This window comes from Centruroides sculpturatus, unplaced genomic scaffold, assembly GCF_000671375.1.
Source record: "Centruroides sculpturatus isolate CEXI.00-Female unplaced genomic scaffold, Cexi_2.0 scaffold248, whole genome shotgun sequence".
Lineage (NCBI taxonomy): Eukaryota > Metazoa > Arthropoda > Arachnida > Scorpiones > Buthidae > Centruroides > Centruroides sculpturatus.
Window position 1 is genome coordinate 314,561 of NW_019384437.1, and position 17,232 is coordinate 331,792.

The following is a 17,232-nucleotide window of genomic DNA, read 5'->3' on the forward strand; positions in this document are numbered from 1 at the left end:
GTGTATACATTACCAAGGAGACTACTTTGAAGGGGATTAGGGTTTTGTACCTCAAAGTCAATAAATTTATTTTTGCCGACCAAAGGTCCGATACTTTTTGAACACACCATGTAATAATATTAATATTAAAATTAAATTTTCTTTACAGCTTATGAATATTCATCAACAACTTCTGAGCAGTTCTAATGATCATAAGAATGAATTAGAAAGGTAATGTATTACTAAAAAAGTTTTTTAATTAATTAAAAACATTTATTTTATAAATTTATATACATTTTTTCAGTTACTTGGAAAAATTATCAGATGACTCTAGAACATTTGAAGCTACAGTGGATAATCAGGCTAAGGAATTTGTCAAAGCTGCTGATTCACAAATTCATAAAGTAATAATATTTTTACTCCAATAATTTTTTTCAGAATTTATACTGTATATAAATAATCACTTTTTACTGCAGATGAATGATGTCAATCAAGAAATTATGAATATGTACAAACGTCTTAAATCAGACTTTGTTACATTTGGAAGCCAGATAGAAAAGGTAACAAACTTTTTACATAATAAGTATAAATAATTTAAAATTTTAATTACTTTATTATTTTCTAGAATTGGGAAGATAATGCTGACTATATAAAGAAGAGCATGAAAGAGCATTCAGAATGTGAAAAGGAAAATATGAACACAAATCTTAATTCACTCAAGGTATACATTTTATCTTTACTTTTATGAATTGAATGTTGCTAATCATGTTTTTAATTTTAGGATTTAACAGATACTGCTCAAGATATGTATAAATCTCAAGATGACATTTTAAATAAGCAAAAGGAAGAATTTAAAATGCACATTCTCTATCAGAAAACTGAAGTGTGTATGATTGAAGATATTGTAAAACAAGATGTACAATCATTAGTAGGTAAAGTGAGTGAGTGTGGGAAGGAATTTGAATCATATCTTTCTAGCTGGAAAAAAGATGTTCCTTCAGGTAAGTAGTTAATTAATTTTTGTTATCTTAATATTATAGCAAAAAAAAAACACCACATTTTTTTTGAACATAAAGGAGAAACACCACAGAGAAAGGAATATTCCTATCCTAGAGTTCTTCCAGTTACTTCACCAGAAGAAAGAATTTTACGGAGGTTTAGGACGACTTTAAAAGACAGTAATTCCAATGTTCATTCAGCAATTCCAATTAAAATTGAAGTAAGTTACACAAAATAAATAACTATTACAGTGATAAGCAAAGCTTAATAAAGTAAGAGCTCTAAATTAATTTAGTAACAATTATAGGAGGAATTTAATGCTAATGATGAAAACGAAGCAAAACCCTTAACTGAGAAAAAGATCAATTTAACAGATGCTCAAACTTCACAGAAAACCTTAAAAATTAAACATCAGGTAAGATTATTTGGTTACTTTCTCAAAATATTTATTAGTAATGGTGATAAGTTATTAACTTAATATTATGTAATTATCATTCTAACACTGTAAGTCTAATTATGATCACCTTGTAATCTGTAAAGTATTCCTGTTTGGAGGAATGTGTGGTAATCCAAATGCAACCAAATTTTGTATGCTGTTGCAGGACATATGGGAGATTTCCACAGAGGTAAATTCAGTTCTAAAGCTCTACTATAGGACTTGTGGCATTGCAAGCAGTAGAAATTGCCCATAACATGTACAATATATTATTGTGTGACACATGGTTTTTGCTGCTTGCAGTATCAGAAGTCTTGTAGTGATGAATTTTGGAACGAATCTTTTCAGTGTGGAAATCTCTTCCACATGTCTTTGAAACATCAGCATATAAAATATAATTACTTTAGGACTGCCACATATCTCTTCAGATAGCATTGATCAAAGATACTTTAATTATGATCACTTTGCCTTATAATGTAATATTAATAAATATATTCTCTATAGAAGTCATGATACAAATATCAACTGTTTTGGACTGTCACTGGTGTCACAGTGGAAAAGGGAAAACGATGACAAATTTTTATATATTCATGCTGCTATTATATTTTTTAAAATGTAAATATCAAGTTTGATTCTTTGGATAAACCTGGTTTTTGAAGGAAATCCTCTTCTTGAATATATGTTTAACCCTTTTGATTTTATAGTAAATCTACCATTCCTCATTCATTTGATTAATAACAAACAAAATTTTGATCTGATGTAATTGTAATTAATTAATTACTCTAATCCTCACAGACAAATTAGAACACAATACAAAAAGTAGGCTGAAAAAGAAAAGTTGGATTGCATTTTATTTCAGAAAAATACATTATAGATGTCTCTTCTTTATATAACACAAGATATCATTTATTATAGTTAATATTAAAAAGTATTTCTCAAAACTGATTAACATCTTTGAATAAAAACACATTATTTGTTTTAGGATTATAACTTTATATTCAAGACAAGCAAGATAAAGTGCAAAATATCTTTCATATCTGCAATTCTGTTTTTTATTTTATTTAATGTGGGTTTGCATTTGATAGCTTAGTGGAAACATTATTTTAGACAGTATCTTGTATTTTCTGAATAATGGTTTTAGAGAAATTATCAAGTGGCAAATGTACTTTTTTGTTAAACATATTCATATTAAACTGGATATATTTAAAATTTTTAAATTAATAATAAACTTACAAAATTTTATCAAAAGTGTTTTTATTACTTACATCGAATCAGATTAATTCAACTTTATTTTATATTTAAAATTGAAATTTATATGAAGACTTCATACAAAGTTTAAGTTTTTACAAGATAATCTAGTTGAAAACTAAAACTAAACTAGTTCATTGTCACATCAACTTGTTGACAAGTTTATCATTTTTTATATAAATGTCATACTATAACTTGTAAGCATTTGTTTTTATTAAAACAATTTAATCAATTTAAATTACTTTTATTTTCTAGTAGAAATAAAGAAAAACTTGTAAATAAGTAAAACATAAATACAGCTGTAACATGTTATCCGAATCTGATGTTCCTAAAAACTGTTTGAATATTGGAAATTTTACTTTCCTGGCTCCTGACTGTTATGTATACTTAACAAAGGAAAGTATTGAAATTGTGTTAAATTTGATCTGGATTTTTTGCAGTTGAACCCAAAAGTAAAAAAAATGTCAGTGGATGTGTGTTTGTGTTGGCATTTTGTTTAAGATTTCAGAATGGGTAAAGATTAAGAAATAAAATTTGGTATGGTAATTTCGTGTATAAGAGACATTGATGCTATTAAATTTTGGTGGTTAAAAGTGGAGTGGGGAGATGGAGGTTCATGTCAAATCTTGAGAGGTCAGACTTAATATTTTACTCATTATTAGTATTTACAAATTTTTAAAAACTCATTTCTACTTTCAAAATTAAACTTTTGCCATTTTATAATAATTAATAATATAAAAGTTATTTTTTAAGTAAAATTCCTAACAGCTGGGAAAGTTATGCAACTCGTTACTGGATTTTTTTTTATTTATTTCTTATGAGAAGAAGTATTGTTCTATATCTATCTGAATAATTTGAACCAATTTCCTGAAATGACGTAAACACTTTAAAAAAACCTACTTACTTATTAACCATGCTTTTAGTATATGATATTAAAACATTATAAACTCCATTTTCTTTGATGACCTTGATGTTTGTTGTTAAAGGATATGTTTGTAAGCAGTAATGCAATAGTTACATTTTAGTATCCCTATTATAAATTACATATGAACTGATTTTCTTAAATATGCAATAGTTAACAATAAAAATGTAATGCTGTTGTACATTTTATGTTTAATATTATTGAATAAAAACAGAGCAACAATGAATATAAACAAACAAGATAGTGAACCTATTATAATAATGAACTGTTAAAAAGATAATTTCAGTGAAATTTTGTGACATAAGTTAGAATCAAACAATGCAGTTTATTAATATGATAAGTATTAAGATAAGTATTAAAGAACATTTATTGTACCAGGAACTTCAATAAAGAGAGATTAGTACCAAGTTTGGCTATAAAAGTTGTTACAGTCAGCTTTTATTTTTTAAGTTATTGTTTGTTTTAAAAACTATTTGAGAAATGAATAATATATTATGGAAAAATCTAGTAAAAACAATATATAATTGTATTGTGTTAATGAATTTTAACAGTTTTAAAAAGACAACTTGAATCATACAGTTTACAGAAAGAAAACAATTTAATTACTTTTATTTGGAATAATTAGAAATTTAAAATTGTAAAGATGTAAGTTTTGTAACATGAAGTGTATATAACATTACAGTGTAAAGGTTCAATTATACACAACAGTGACATGCCGGCACAGTGCAGTGAATTTTTGTCTGTGGGAAATTGTTGACCTAGTTTTAAACCACCGTCCAGACTTGTCCATCACAGTGCTGTGCAGTGGCGTGACCATACCGTGAAAGTATATTTGACAGGAACGATATTTTCACTGACAGTAAATTTTGTTTTCCAATGGATGACGAACATTTAATTGAAATGGTGTATCAACACCCAGTTCTATTTGATTTATCTCATTCGAAATACATGGGCATTGGGTACAAAATGAATATTTTCTGTTTTGTTTAATAAAATATGAAATGCATGTTGGGACATTTGAAAATATTCAAAAAATATACTCATCATCTCAGTTTTTTTATAAAGAGTATGAAACTCCCACTGTTGATATTTTTTGTCCATGCTTGATGTACCCACTTGCGGCACTTTCTTGATTGCATTTCTTTTTCTTCTTCATCCAAACATATAACTATCATAGCCAATTCATCCTCTGAAAAGTTCATGACCACTCACTGACAGCATGGTCACGTCACTGTTGTGTGTAAATACTTATCACTGTCACCAAACAGTCACTGTGCTGGCACATCACTGTTGTTTGTAAATGGACCCTAATAATATAAAAATACAAAAATTTAATGTAATATAAAATGGCATTGCAATAAGATTGATTCTGAAGACTGTTCGTTAATGGTGTTGTGATTACTTTTATGCAATGAGTTGTTAAATTAGTAAAATCTAGAAATAATATGGTAAACTGATTTTTTTATACAGCATCATAGTTATTTACAAGTTATTTTATTGGCTTTTATGAAATTATACGGATCTGATCTATGAAGAGGTCAATATGCTTATTTAAAGATGTCTTAAGATTAGAATAAATTTTCTTTTGTATTAAAAATTTGTATCTTAGATGTACGAGTCCAAAACTTTGCAATGGACTTTTAATTCAAATTACTTTTTTCAGGGAGGGATTTTCTCACTATAACATGAGTTATTTGCTTAATTGTATTACTGAATATTGTATATGATGCATGTTTTAATCCAAGTTAAATTGTATAGAATTGGAAGTTCTACTGTACTAAAATGAAAAACTTAGGTTTAGTTTATGAAAATCTATATTTAATAATCTATACTTTTCTTTTTTTTACAGAATGGTAAAGAAAACTCTGGCACAGTGTATGTAAATAAGTAAATTTAAAGTCTAATGATTTTTGTGATCAAAATTTTATCTACATAGCAACTCATGTTAGAGGTGATTATTCATTTTGCCATTTTTATATGAAGTTGTATTGAATTGTAAAATGCATATTTATTTTTAAAAATGTAATTAACAATTTATAGTGAACTTTTAAATATTTAAAAATTCTTTTTCTTAATAAATAAATGTAAAAACTAAATTTTTAGAAATTATTAATAAGAAATTGCTTTGGAGGGTGTTTATATGGTTTTAATGAATACATTTTTTATTTCAATATTGTAAAAGAATGCAAAATGTCTAGATATATTTAGATGATGGATTACAGACAGACAAACACATTAATATTTTATTAAAAAATCAAAGGCCGACAACTCTTCATCCAAAAACATCTATCACAATATTAAAACAGTTTTAAATTACAACATAACAGATTCCCAAGTTGTAATTTTGAGAATTGTCACAAAAGTTTTTAACATACAATCTTTTAACTTACACAAATCTATGAAGAAAATATATTAGTTAATACAAACAGATTTACAAACATCAAAAAAATTAAATATTATTTGTGTCTTGCACAATGTAAAAATATATTTAACTTCTTGACAAAAATATCTCATATTGTTGTAATGAAATGAGTAAAATCTCGGACGAGATGGATTGCTAGCATTTATTACAAAGAATTTATCCTCCGACAAAATTCTTTCTTTGAAATCCAGGATCCATAATTCATCATTTTGAAAGAAAATTATGCAAATTATATGGCAGTAATTGTTAATTTTGGCAATTTTTTTTAAATTTAATTATAAATGTATTAAATATAATACTGAATGGATTGTAAACGTGACAGAAAAATCCACGTTTTTGGATATAAAAAACCCAAAAAACTTGTCAGAAAACAATCAACTTTTGTTTTCTTAAACGGGAATAGAAAACATGTATATGTATATTTGATAGAAAAAAAGGATGTTGCTATCAAAATGTAAGATTTATCATTATTAGAGAAACAAATTATGCATCCTAGTTATCAAAATGTGAACTGATCACATGGAAAATATTCTTATCAAATGAAAATTTGATTTTATTATTTTTGCCATGATTTGGATTAAGCATTAAGTTTTAAAGTTCACAATATATGTGAAGAATGAATGAAATCTTTTTTCTTCTCTTTCTACTATTAACATGCAACATTCATGAAAAGGAAATTCACTACTCACTCCAAAATTTTCCAAGTACAAGAATTTAAATAATGATTAATTACAGGCAGTTTAAAAAGTTTCCATGGGAAACTTGTAGCTCTGGTAATTATAATGCAGTACGCTCGTCATACACTACTACTGCTTCATTATCTACCAGGGAATCTGTGTCTTTGTGGGTGAATGGTATTGCAACAAAAGTGCTGCGGCTCTTATTCATTGCAATTGCTGCTGCGCTGTCATTTTTCATTCTATTTTTGCGTTTCTTGCTGAAACTCACCTGTAAACAAATACAAATTTAAATATTTTTAAAATTTAAATAATGTCTGGGAAGAAATTGGATTTACCTTGGCATAAAGCTCATTTAGATCATCTTCAGTTGAAAGAGGCCTGGGGCGGCATCGTCCCCAGGTAGGAAGACTACGTGATTTCATTGTTAGATCTGGATTCACTGGATATAAGCATGTGTAGTGACAAGATTCATCCAAAGCTAGAATAAAAGATATTTTAACATTAAGATTATTGTTCTTAAATCTATGTCACATACCATTGCACGAAGCAAACTGATTATAGACTGCTATATCCTGTAAATATTCACAACTTCTCAGAGCTACTTCTGGTATGCTTGGCAGTCCAAGAGTTGCATAATAAATCTTCTCTGGCATATGTCTTGTGTATGCTGAAGGTAATGTCTGTGCTTTTGTCGACGTACAATGTATCAAACTAGCCAGTGGAAACTGAACTGGTTGACTGACGGGTCGTTTCTTTACAGCACTTTTAGTTTCCTAGAATATATATTTGAAATTTTATAATAATTGAACTATTAAAATTTTATTTATAAATAAAGTTTTATTACATACAGGAACTGTCTGCTCTTTCAAAGGTACTGATTGGGAACGAGTCAAAGTTCCTTGGTACACCACTGTCCTAGTTTCTACAGGTTGAACTCTGTCTGACCGTCCAGAAGACACTCCCAAAAACACGACGGAATCACTAGATATTATTTGAGTGGTTTTTATCTAAAAACTTTAAATTTATAAGGAAATTTGAATTTACACAGACCTTTGAACAATATTTGTGCTTCCCAATTTTCTTGTGCAACCATCTTCTGGACAAGATCCATCAATATCTGATAGAATGTACATCTGAGAAATGCTTATCTCATATGCATTTGTTAATATAAAAATACTTACAGTAACCTTTATCATGTCTCTGTCTTATTCGGCAGCAGTGCCAAACAATAATAGCAAACAAAATTATTATTATGAGACCTGCAGCACCTGAAAATATTTAAATTTTATTATTTGGAAATAAAAACTTTTTAAAGATTTAAAGAAACGTACCAACAGCTGCACCAATCAAAATGGGCAAATCATTGATAGAAAAACCTAAAAACACTCTTGGTTCGGAAATGCTGGGAGGCTGAGTGCCATTGTATGTGGAGTGATCCATATAGGCTAACATGGTAACACTCTGCTGCAAGACAACATGGCGATAGACATGAGGTTGAGTGGACTGATCAGACCAACCTATAAAACATGAGCAAGATTAGTTGGCTGATCATTAAAAGAAGGAATTAATGGATAATGCTAGATTCAGTTTTAACAGCTGAATGAATGACTGTTGTCATGACAATGAGAGCCACTGACTATTGTTATTACTATTTAGCAGACTATTTTATTTATCTTGATAGGTTACTGGATTAGCAGACCAAAATTGTCTACTCAGAATAATCTTCCAATAACATAGGAAGATATGATTGCACATTTATAAATTTACAAATATTACAAAGAAGAAGAATTCATGATGATCATCTACGATAAATACAGAGTAATTATAATTAAAATTTTCCTATTTGGAGTTCTCTGTAACTAAATGGAATGTCACCAAAATTTGTACATATATACTAGTTAAAAGATGGAGAGAATAGTTTTAGTTCAAAAATCTTGTTGTACAATAGGAAATGCTCAAAAAATTAACTTTAAATCAAATGATCTTTTTACATGCAACATGTTGTGAATAACTAGCAATTATTAAATGTTGTATAATATATAATCACCTGTTATTTAGATAAAGTTCACCCAAAATACAATTTTATCACAAAGTCTTAACCAAAACATTTCACTCTCATCCAACTGTAGTCAGACCACTTTACAAATGTGGCTGGTAACTGTAAAAATTGGATTATTAGGATTTAATTTGTTTAAGTCATTTTAAGAATTATACAATTTGGCTGTTTGAATTGTAAAATTTATGGCTTTCTGATACCATAATCATAAAATGACTTGAGATTGGATTAAATGAAATTAATGCTAGGAATGATTATAATTTAATTACTTTTGGAAGTTTTTTACTATCTATTCCAGATAAGTTTCTCATTTTCATTTCTGATATGGCAATTCCAGGGAATGTTTTTAAGCTTCTAAAACTTGATACAGTATTTTATACACGTTTGTAACTAACAGCTATTTTTGTACTTGACTGACGAAAATTTTTATTTAAATCCTATGCATGCAAAAAAAAGGGCCCCAAGGAACTTTTGGAATGTTTTGACTGATATTAAGAATATTTTGTCAAAAACAAAAAAATATCTGTATAAAAGTTTACTGTTTTACTATAGTTTTTCCTCCCAAAAGAGTTAAGCTACCTTGATATTTTTAATAAATGAGTAAACTGAAAAGAACCTGAATTTTAGGGTGTGTGATTTTAAAAACTAATGATTTCATTATTTCTTGCCAAATCTTAATATGTCAGTTATGTTATATTAATTGTTGTCCATTAAACTAAAATCTACTAAAAATTAAAGTTTTTTTTTCCTATCTCAGGAGGATTTCTAACAAAATTAAGAAGCCACTTGACTGACAATCTGTACTCTTCTTTTTCTAATTTTAAAAATACAAATAAAATTCATTTATCTTTGAAGAGTGCATATTTAGATTATTGTAAAGTGGGCAGCTTATTGTGATCATGTTAGGACCAAGCCAAAGTGATTATAATAACCAAAAAATAATTAAAAAGAAAAAAAATGAAACAACATATCATATATTATTGCAAATGGTAAGAAATTCATTGTTTGATCGACATTGTATTCTAAATCACAACCTCTGGTGTTAGCTACATTTCAGTGATTGTTGGAGGGTTAGTTACATTGACTTTATCCCCTTTCTTCAGCCCCATGAATATTGTGCATTGTAGCTGTTTCTTCCATTAAGCAGAACAGATTTAGCTAAATTAAAATTAAGGAGTTTTCCAGTGCAGACGCTTTTGTAAATTTTCATCAATGCATTGAAATCAGACACTGACATATTGGAATTATCATTGTTTTTTTCAATTCTCTCTTTAGCAGCATCTTTGTTTGCAGCATTAGAAATCTCCAAGCTTAAAACAACTGACAACTTCACATTAATTTAACCTTGTTCCAAGCTTCATTTAATGTGAAGAATGTCTAGAAGACTGATTTTTTTTGCTTTTGAGAGTTATCTTATATTCATTTTTATGATTTCTGTGTTTGTAGAAGTTGATTTTTGATTTTGTGATGGTTTTAATATTAAAAAACTTTTTAAAATTAAACTATAAACAATGTAGTGAAAATATCACTGAATTATTCTGTTGTGTCAGCAAGTACTATTCACTGAATACAAAAAAGAATATCAATAAAAGGAAAAATCAAGTCCTTTTCTACGAAAATGAAGACAATACCTCTTATTAAACACTTTGTTAGCTCATCATGCTTCTAGATAAGAGATAAAGTGCATGCATTTTTCTGAAACAATTTACATGCTGCAAAGGAGTTCTAAAGAAAGTTAATGACAATCTGACCTGCCAAACTTTTTCATAACTGAATACATTTTGTAACTGTTAAAACCTTTAATTAATGATCATAATTCTTACTGCTCTTTACTCAAAAGAGAGTCATTTAACCTTTCAACAGTGGACTAGTCAGGTATGGTTCTACCCCCAGTAGTGGAGAATAAACGTGGGAAATTTTTAAAGTATTTTCCCACATGTTTTTCTCATTACTGTTTCGGAAAAAGATTTTGTAAACAGTTATGTCTAGTAAAGAAAAGTCTTTTTTTTATTGTTACATAATTTATCTTTTATGTGAATTTTTTTTCACGGTAGTTTTTGGCAATACTCCCCAAAACAATTTGACAACTGTAGTCGTCCCTCATCACCACCGCACGATCGCCGTTGACGACTATAGTGATTAATGACAACAATACTTATGTAAAATAAAACAGTACATATGGAAAAATTTACAAAATTTATTATTTACATGAAAGTTGAATTGATTTAATTTGGGCCATACTAAACAAACTATTTAAAAAGACACTATGATTACTTCTAGTCTTGATGGATTGATATTCTATATTTTGGACTGAACTACAGATTTAAAAATCATTCATGGAAAGGAAAATGTCTTATAATGTCATATTGGAAGTGTTAATAGATTTATCAACAGTGCTTTAAATATTTTTGAATCAAAATCTAAAAAAAGATTATCATGGAGATACATTCAAAAAATTATTTGTGTGTTGCCTCCATTCAGTTTAGGAACCATTATTATACTTGATAATGCTCCATATCAATCTGTTAAGTTAGAAAAATTTCCAAACAAATTCAAGAAAATGAGAAATAATTGAATAATGACAGTCTTTAATGCACAAATTTTAAAATTCAGCTCTTTAATATTGTAAAAAGGAATAAGTATAGATATGAGAAATACAAAACAGGTAAAATTACTTTGTTTTCAGGCTTATCAGTATTACGATTGCTGTCTTATTGTTGCAACTAAATCCAACAGAATTAATATGGGCGAATGCAAAAATACAACATTAAGATTATCTGATGTCTGAAATATAATGGAGGAAGTTTATTCTTAAAATACTTCATAAAATCAATATGCATATCTATATCTTTTATAACATCTAAATTATGCATTTTCTTTACCTTGATATAGTAAACTAGAGTTAAAAATTATTCAAAAAAAAGTAATTGATCATAAATTTATTAAGTGATTTTAAATAGCATGTAAAATGACATTTTTAGCTTTGGCCACTATCTACATTCATTATGTTTAATCAGATTTTGTCGGCAGAATTATATTAATAATTATAACCACTTGACCATTGGTTTGTTTACACGAAGTGTCAAATTTAATTAATTAATATCAAAAATTAATAATATGGTATGTTACATTTTGAGATTACTACATTTAATATATTATTAATTTTCCACAATAAAAATCTGATTTAAAATTCCAAGATGACAATTACAATTAAAATTCACAAGTTCAGAAGAAATACTAAATTAGAATAGAAGTATCTGTACAATTCATTCCCTTTTGTGCCTTTGATAATGTAGTCTGAAGAGTGCTACAGTGAAGTCAGGCTTTTTTTAAAACTTGCTTGCCTTAATAATAAATAAAGTTAAAAATGCCCTCTGATGATGGCACAATGATAAAATTAATATAAAGTAATAACGACTATTAAAACTTCAGGATGATGAGTTTTTTTTATATATTGAGGAGGACAAATGCCTCAAAGTAAAGATTGAATAATGTAGTCAATCTCAAGGTATAAAAGGGGATGAATTTGAAGACACTTTTATTCTTAGTGTTTCTTATAAATGTGTGGATTTTATCAATCTGATTTTTCCCCCCTCCAAAAACACGTATTTAAATTTAATGTTTTAAATGAATTTTACCAATTTCTAGTTAACAATAGTTGATTTTTAAGTATTTGTTTAAATACTTAGTCATGCAAATTGAGGTTTAATGTAACAACTACATATTATTTATCACTTAAATAATAATTTCTGTTATGGAATACAGTATTGATGGTTGTATACTTAACTGATATATGTAACTAAACCATCATCTACTGCTAAGTTAAATAAAAATTCTATGCATGATCACATACAGAACTTTATTATATAGCCAAAATTGATTTGATTACATATCTGCCATGCTTGATTTAGTATGGAAATTGTTAATCTGCTATTTTGGTTGTCATTGGAAACTAAAATCTATTCTACACTACAAAAACTATTCCTTGGATCATGCTTGAATTGCCATAAGAAATTGTTTTAGGGCTTTTAGTACATGTGCAAAAGAATTTTCTAGTTGTGACAAACAACTATGATCATTACAATTTATATATAATAGATATTAAAAGTCAATAATTTGCTATTTGTAACCAGAGATTACTCAAACCAAAGTTTTCTGTTGAAAATCAAACTGTACCAACCTGCCATGTGCACTGTAAACTGGACCAACTGGCTACATCTAAATCACTAATGGTAATTAACAGAACATTTGTAAAGTGAGAAATGAACTTCAATGAATTAATAATTCTTATTTTTATAATCCATTAAGTAACTTAGAGTACAGAAGACCGAGTTTATTGTTGGTCTTCCGTATACCTTTAACGTAAAGCTTATTTAAATGGATAAACTACTTTAAAAAATGGTCATATGCATACAATGTAAAAAATGGTTGGCATGCCAAAATCAACATTAAATTGAAGTTTCCAAGGTATCTCTAAGAAAAGAACTCAATTTAATAAGTTTAAATTTTATTTTTGATAGATATTGAAACCAAGATAAAATATTTGTCCTTTTAATCTGTCAGACTTCACTTAAAAGTAAGTAACGAGTTTTTAAATGAAATTTGAACAGTATCTTTGTATATTTGTTTTCTAATTCAAAAATATATGTAAAAATCTATCTTGCAAATTTAATGTTATTTTCAAGTTGTTGAAGTTATTCTAAAATGATTATTGATGATAATTTTTTAGTAAAATATTAATAATAATTGTAATAGTGTTATTTTAAAGTTTACTAATCATTTGGTTATTTTTTTGTTGCTATTTAAAAAAAATTTTAATCATAAAAATAATAATTTCTGCAAATGCATTATAGGATTATTTTATATTCGATATTTTCTGACCTGCAAAATTGTCCGTAACAAAAATAAGGAATTAGAAAAAGTATAAAGAAAAATCAAGTGATTTCCCTTCATGTGTAAAATGTATTTGAAATGGAAAATATTGATTTTTATGAAACTACTGAATTCTCTATTACTTTTTCAAAGTCCAATTCAAAGATATGAATTCGGAATTTACAAGGTCCTTCTTCAAAATCATTTTCCTAAAGGAAAATAATTCGAATGACCCGGTAATCAAATTTTTATCCGACCATTTAATTTGCCGACCATATTTTACAATTCAAGAGAAGTAATATGTCATAGAAGAATATTTTCTCTTCGAATTGATTTGCTTGTTTATCTCCCAGATTCAGTTTAAGCTATTAAAACATTGCCGGACTGGCCAAAAATTTATTTTTACAAATTATCAATATTTATTCTTAGATTTTGATTTCAAAAACATTTCCAGAGAGACCGAAAAAATCTAGAAATTTGATTAGGCAATGTCTCCTTATAATTTATAGAGAGATTTAAATATTGAAAATTAATTTTGAAATGCAAAATCAGTTATTTATTTATCTCAATTAACTGAAATCTCTTAAAAAAAATCAGTTTTGGATTAAAACAGTAAGCAGTTTTACATTTAAACATCCTGTATAATTGATAGGATGAATCATTAATGGATGATGATGATAATGATTCATATTTTTTATTGTTTTAATTTTGGAAAGAAAAATATGTAAGAACTTTTACTGCCAATGGAAACAGAGTTTCAAGCTATTTAATCATTCAAGTATAACCATTCTAAGTAAACTTTCTTTATCATAAATTATTCTTATAGACTGAAATTTAGTATTATTATAAAATATCATAACTAAAAGTGTGGCGCGGGAGATTCTGAAGTCACTTCTAGAGACGCTCAATCCGTACCTTTTACCAGATTAATTTATTCCCAAAGCAATGCAGCGGTGACAACAGTAACATTATTATTCATACTCCATAGAAAATAACCAACAAAATCAATAATTCTCTACTTTAAAATATATCATTTTGATAAGGGAAAATATGAATTATTACAAATAATAATTGTTATTAATCATTTAATTTTATTTGAAGTGAAAAAAATTTTAGTAATTTTTAGGAAAAATCCCTGTAAAATTCATTAAAAAAAATATATATATAGGGATTTTTCAAGCAACAGTTAGAGAAATTCCCCTAATTGCCATAGCAACCGGTATCAGTTACTAACAAAAATGTAGGATATAAAAATATACACGGAACGTAAACAATATTATTGTCGGGTTTTTTTAATCGATCGGATTTAAAATTTAATACGAATAATAATGAGATGCAATTTATTTTAGAATCGATAGGGATATTTTTAATCGGATTTTACGCGGAATTAGAATAAATATTAACAAACGGGGAGACGAAGGGAAATAAATCGATAAGGGGTAATCGACTACTTTTTTCTCACCTGATTCTTCCGGAAGTTTGAAAAAAGGAACGATTTCCTCTTCTCGAGCTTCTTCCTTAGCGATTTTTGTCTTGGTCTCGAAATCGTCCGAAAGGTTTTCTTTTACCTTCATTTCATTAATTTCCAACGAAAATGATAAAACTTAATACTTGTTTAAAATAAAGACGAGATCGTCGGCCGCGTTCATCTTCCGTATTTTCCCGATCGTAAAAACTACTGTCGAGAATAACAAAGCGTGTCCGCCGCCATCTTGTTTTGCGTGCCTTTAATGCGCACGTGAATCGCGCAATACGCTTTCTTACTGGTTAAAAAAAATTATTATAAAAGCGATTCTTATTCGTTATTTTAAAACTGATAAAATATATGACGACATTCTTATTTATTTAAATTTTTTGATTTATAATTTATATTGTGTAAACTTTGAAAATCTAAACTGATGACGTAATTAACACGTCACTAACTTTATATACAAATATATATCTGATTGGTCGGAATATCATTCAAATGTCAAAAATGGAGGATTTTTTGAAACGGGTTGAAGATCGCATATAAATGTGTCATTACACAGCTATTGTTTTATATATTCTTGTTTAACTACGTATTACCCATCTGGTAGATAATGTAAACTTATATTCTATTGCCACAATGAATTGGTTTGTCTCGGCTCTCATTTTCCACGAGTTGATTTGGTCCACGTGTCGCCAAAATGCCCGTAATAGACAAAATATTCAATTTTGAATAAAGCTGAAGAAAAAGTGAATGTGCAAAAGCACAAATGCATTGCGCTTCTCTTGAAGGCTGATATTTATCATGTTTCTATCTTTAGATCCACATAAATTAACTGAATAAGAATTAAATAGTTACTTTCTTATCAGATTTACATATTCAAGTGGCAATACATTGGTTAAAAATTGTTACTGGTAAAGTGATAATATAACAGAAGGAAAACAGAAATAAATGATGACTTTACCATTGTTAATCAGAATATAATAAGCACACAGTATTCATTTAGATTAAAATTTTATTCCCCACAAACATAGATTTATGTACAAGCAACATTGGCAAAAATATTGCTTTTTAGATTACAATTTAATTTCGTTTGTTATAGAATAGAAACAGACAAAATAACTATTTATATCCGATTAATATAATTTAACTGTAAACTGGTATAATACCTGGAAAACTAGTTTTAATTATAAAATAGTTATTTATCAAAATACTTGTTTTTTTAATCACAGGAGTATAAAGTACTCTGCTCGAAAATTTTCATAATACTTGTCAAATTTTGATAAATAAATGGCACAAAGTAATTTTGAAAATTCTGTAAGAGTGCATAGTGTAGTGCCATTAAAATATTTACAGTGATTCTATATTGTTGCAGATTACCTGAGCAAATTTTAAGATCTAGTGCACAAAAATAACTTTTATTTGTCTTGTAACAATAGTCCTGTTTGCATATACATCAATCAATTTACAAGTAAAAATTAAAGAAATTTTTTTCTGTTTGGAAAAATTTAATGCTAGATGTACGGTACATATACGTATTCGGTTGCTTTGGACGTTCGTCCTTAAAGGATGCGGGTTAGTATACACATGTAAGATTTTATGTTAAGAGTAATGAGATGAATTAATAATTATGAAGGCAGTTACACAAAAACGCTGGTCGCTTTTCAAAATTACACACGATCAAAGCACGACGAGACCGAAGGAGAAATTAACTAAAAATAAAAAATATGATTCTCATGTAGAAAAATAACAGTCATTATTGCAAGTACCGCTAACAATTGTAAGGCACTTGCTTAAAATCTTCTCAAATTCCTATAAACGGTAATAGTTTATAGTCAAAAATTTGCATATTATAAAATATACATTATGTGCACTTGACACAACTTTTGATCATTGTGTCCACAACAAAAGTAATAATAATAATACAAGAAAAAAAATTTATACATCTAAAAATGTGATCTGTACTGTATAAAAAATGATTTACTATCCAACTAATTTTCAAAAAATTCCTTCGGCTTTTTAATGTCTGTACAACTCGAAATATATCTATAAAGGCCGAAGATGCGTCGACAGGAACTATTCTTTGCCATTCTTTATGAATAAATCCATTCGGCATGTATTATTCTATATTAAAATTCTTTCACTGTAAA

The 17,232-nt window shown here is 27.7% G+C and overlaps 3 protein-coding genes across 5 annotated transcripts in view; 1 reads left to right on the top strand and 2 right to left on the bottom strand.

The window, feature by feature from the left end:
• Window positions 1-5,686, top strand: part of LOC111619973 (kinesin-like protein KIF11) — a 35,753-nt gene extending 30,067 nt beyond the window's left edge. The window contains exons 19-26 of the mRNA XM_023361806.1: window positions 149-210; window positions 284-383; window positions 456-539; window positions 605-700; window positions 761-980; window positions 1,056-1,198; window positions 1,286-1,393; window positions 5,434-5,686. Of these exons, the coding sequence (XP_023217574.1) occupies window positions 149-210; window positions 284-383; window positions 456-539; window positions 605-700; window positions 761-980; window positions 1,056-1,198; window positions 1,286-1,393; window positions 5,434-5,475 (855 nt within the window). The 3' untranslated portion in view covers window positions 5,476-5,686. The remainder of the gene's footprint in view (window positions 1-148; window positions 211-283; window positions 384-455; window positions 540-604; window positions 701-760; window positions 981-1,055; window positions 1,199-1,285; window positions 1,394-5,433) is intronic.
• Window positions 5,687-5,809: 123 nt separating this feature from the next.
• LOC111619975 lies at window positions 5,810-15,371 on the bottom strand. The gene is made up of 8 exons (XM_023361813.1): window positions 15,077-15,371; window positions 8,018-8,203; window positions 7,868-7,954; window positions 7,737-7,803; window positions 7,535-7,667; window positions 7,222-7,459; window positions 7,022-7,164; window positions 5,810-6,954 (listed from the first exon to the last, which is right to left on the bottom strand). Exons 1-8 carry the CDS (start codon window positions 15,186-15,188, stop codon window positions 6,784-6,786), a joined length of 1,137 nt encoding a protein of 378 aa, XP_023217581.1. The 5' UTR covers window positions 15,189-15,371; the 3' UTR covers window positions 5,810-6,783.
• Window positions 15,372-16,071: 700 nt separating this feature from the next.
• LOC111619974 (formin-binding protein 1-like) overlaps window positions 16,072-17,232 on the bottom strand; it is a 43,033-nt gene continuing 41,872 nt past the window's right edge. For 2 of the 3 annotated variants that reach the window (XM_023361811.1, XM_023361807.1), the window contains exon 15: window positions 16,072-17,225. The gene's annotated coding sequence lies outside the window, so the exon portion shown is untranslated. The remainder of the gene's footprint in view (window positions 17,226-17,232) is intronic. The other variant, XM_023361808.1, reaches the window with a different exon arrangement.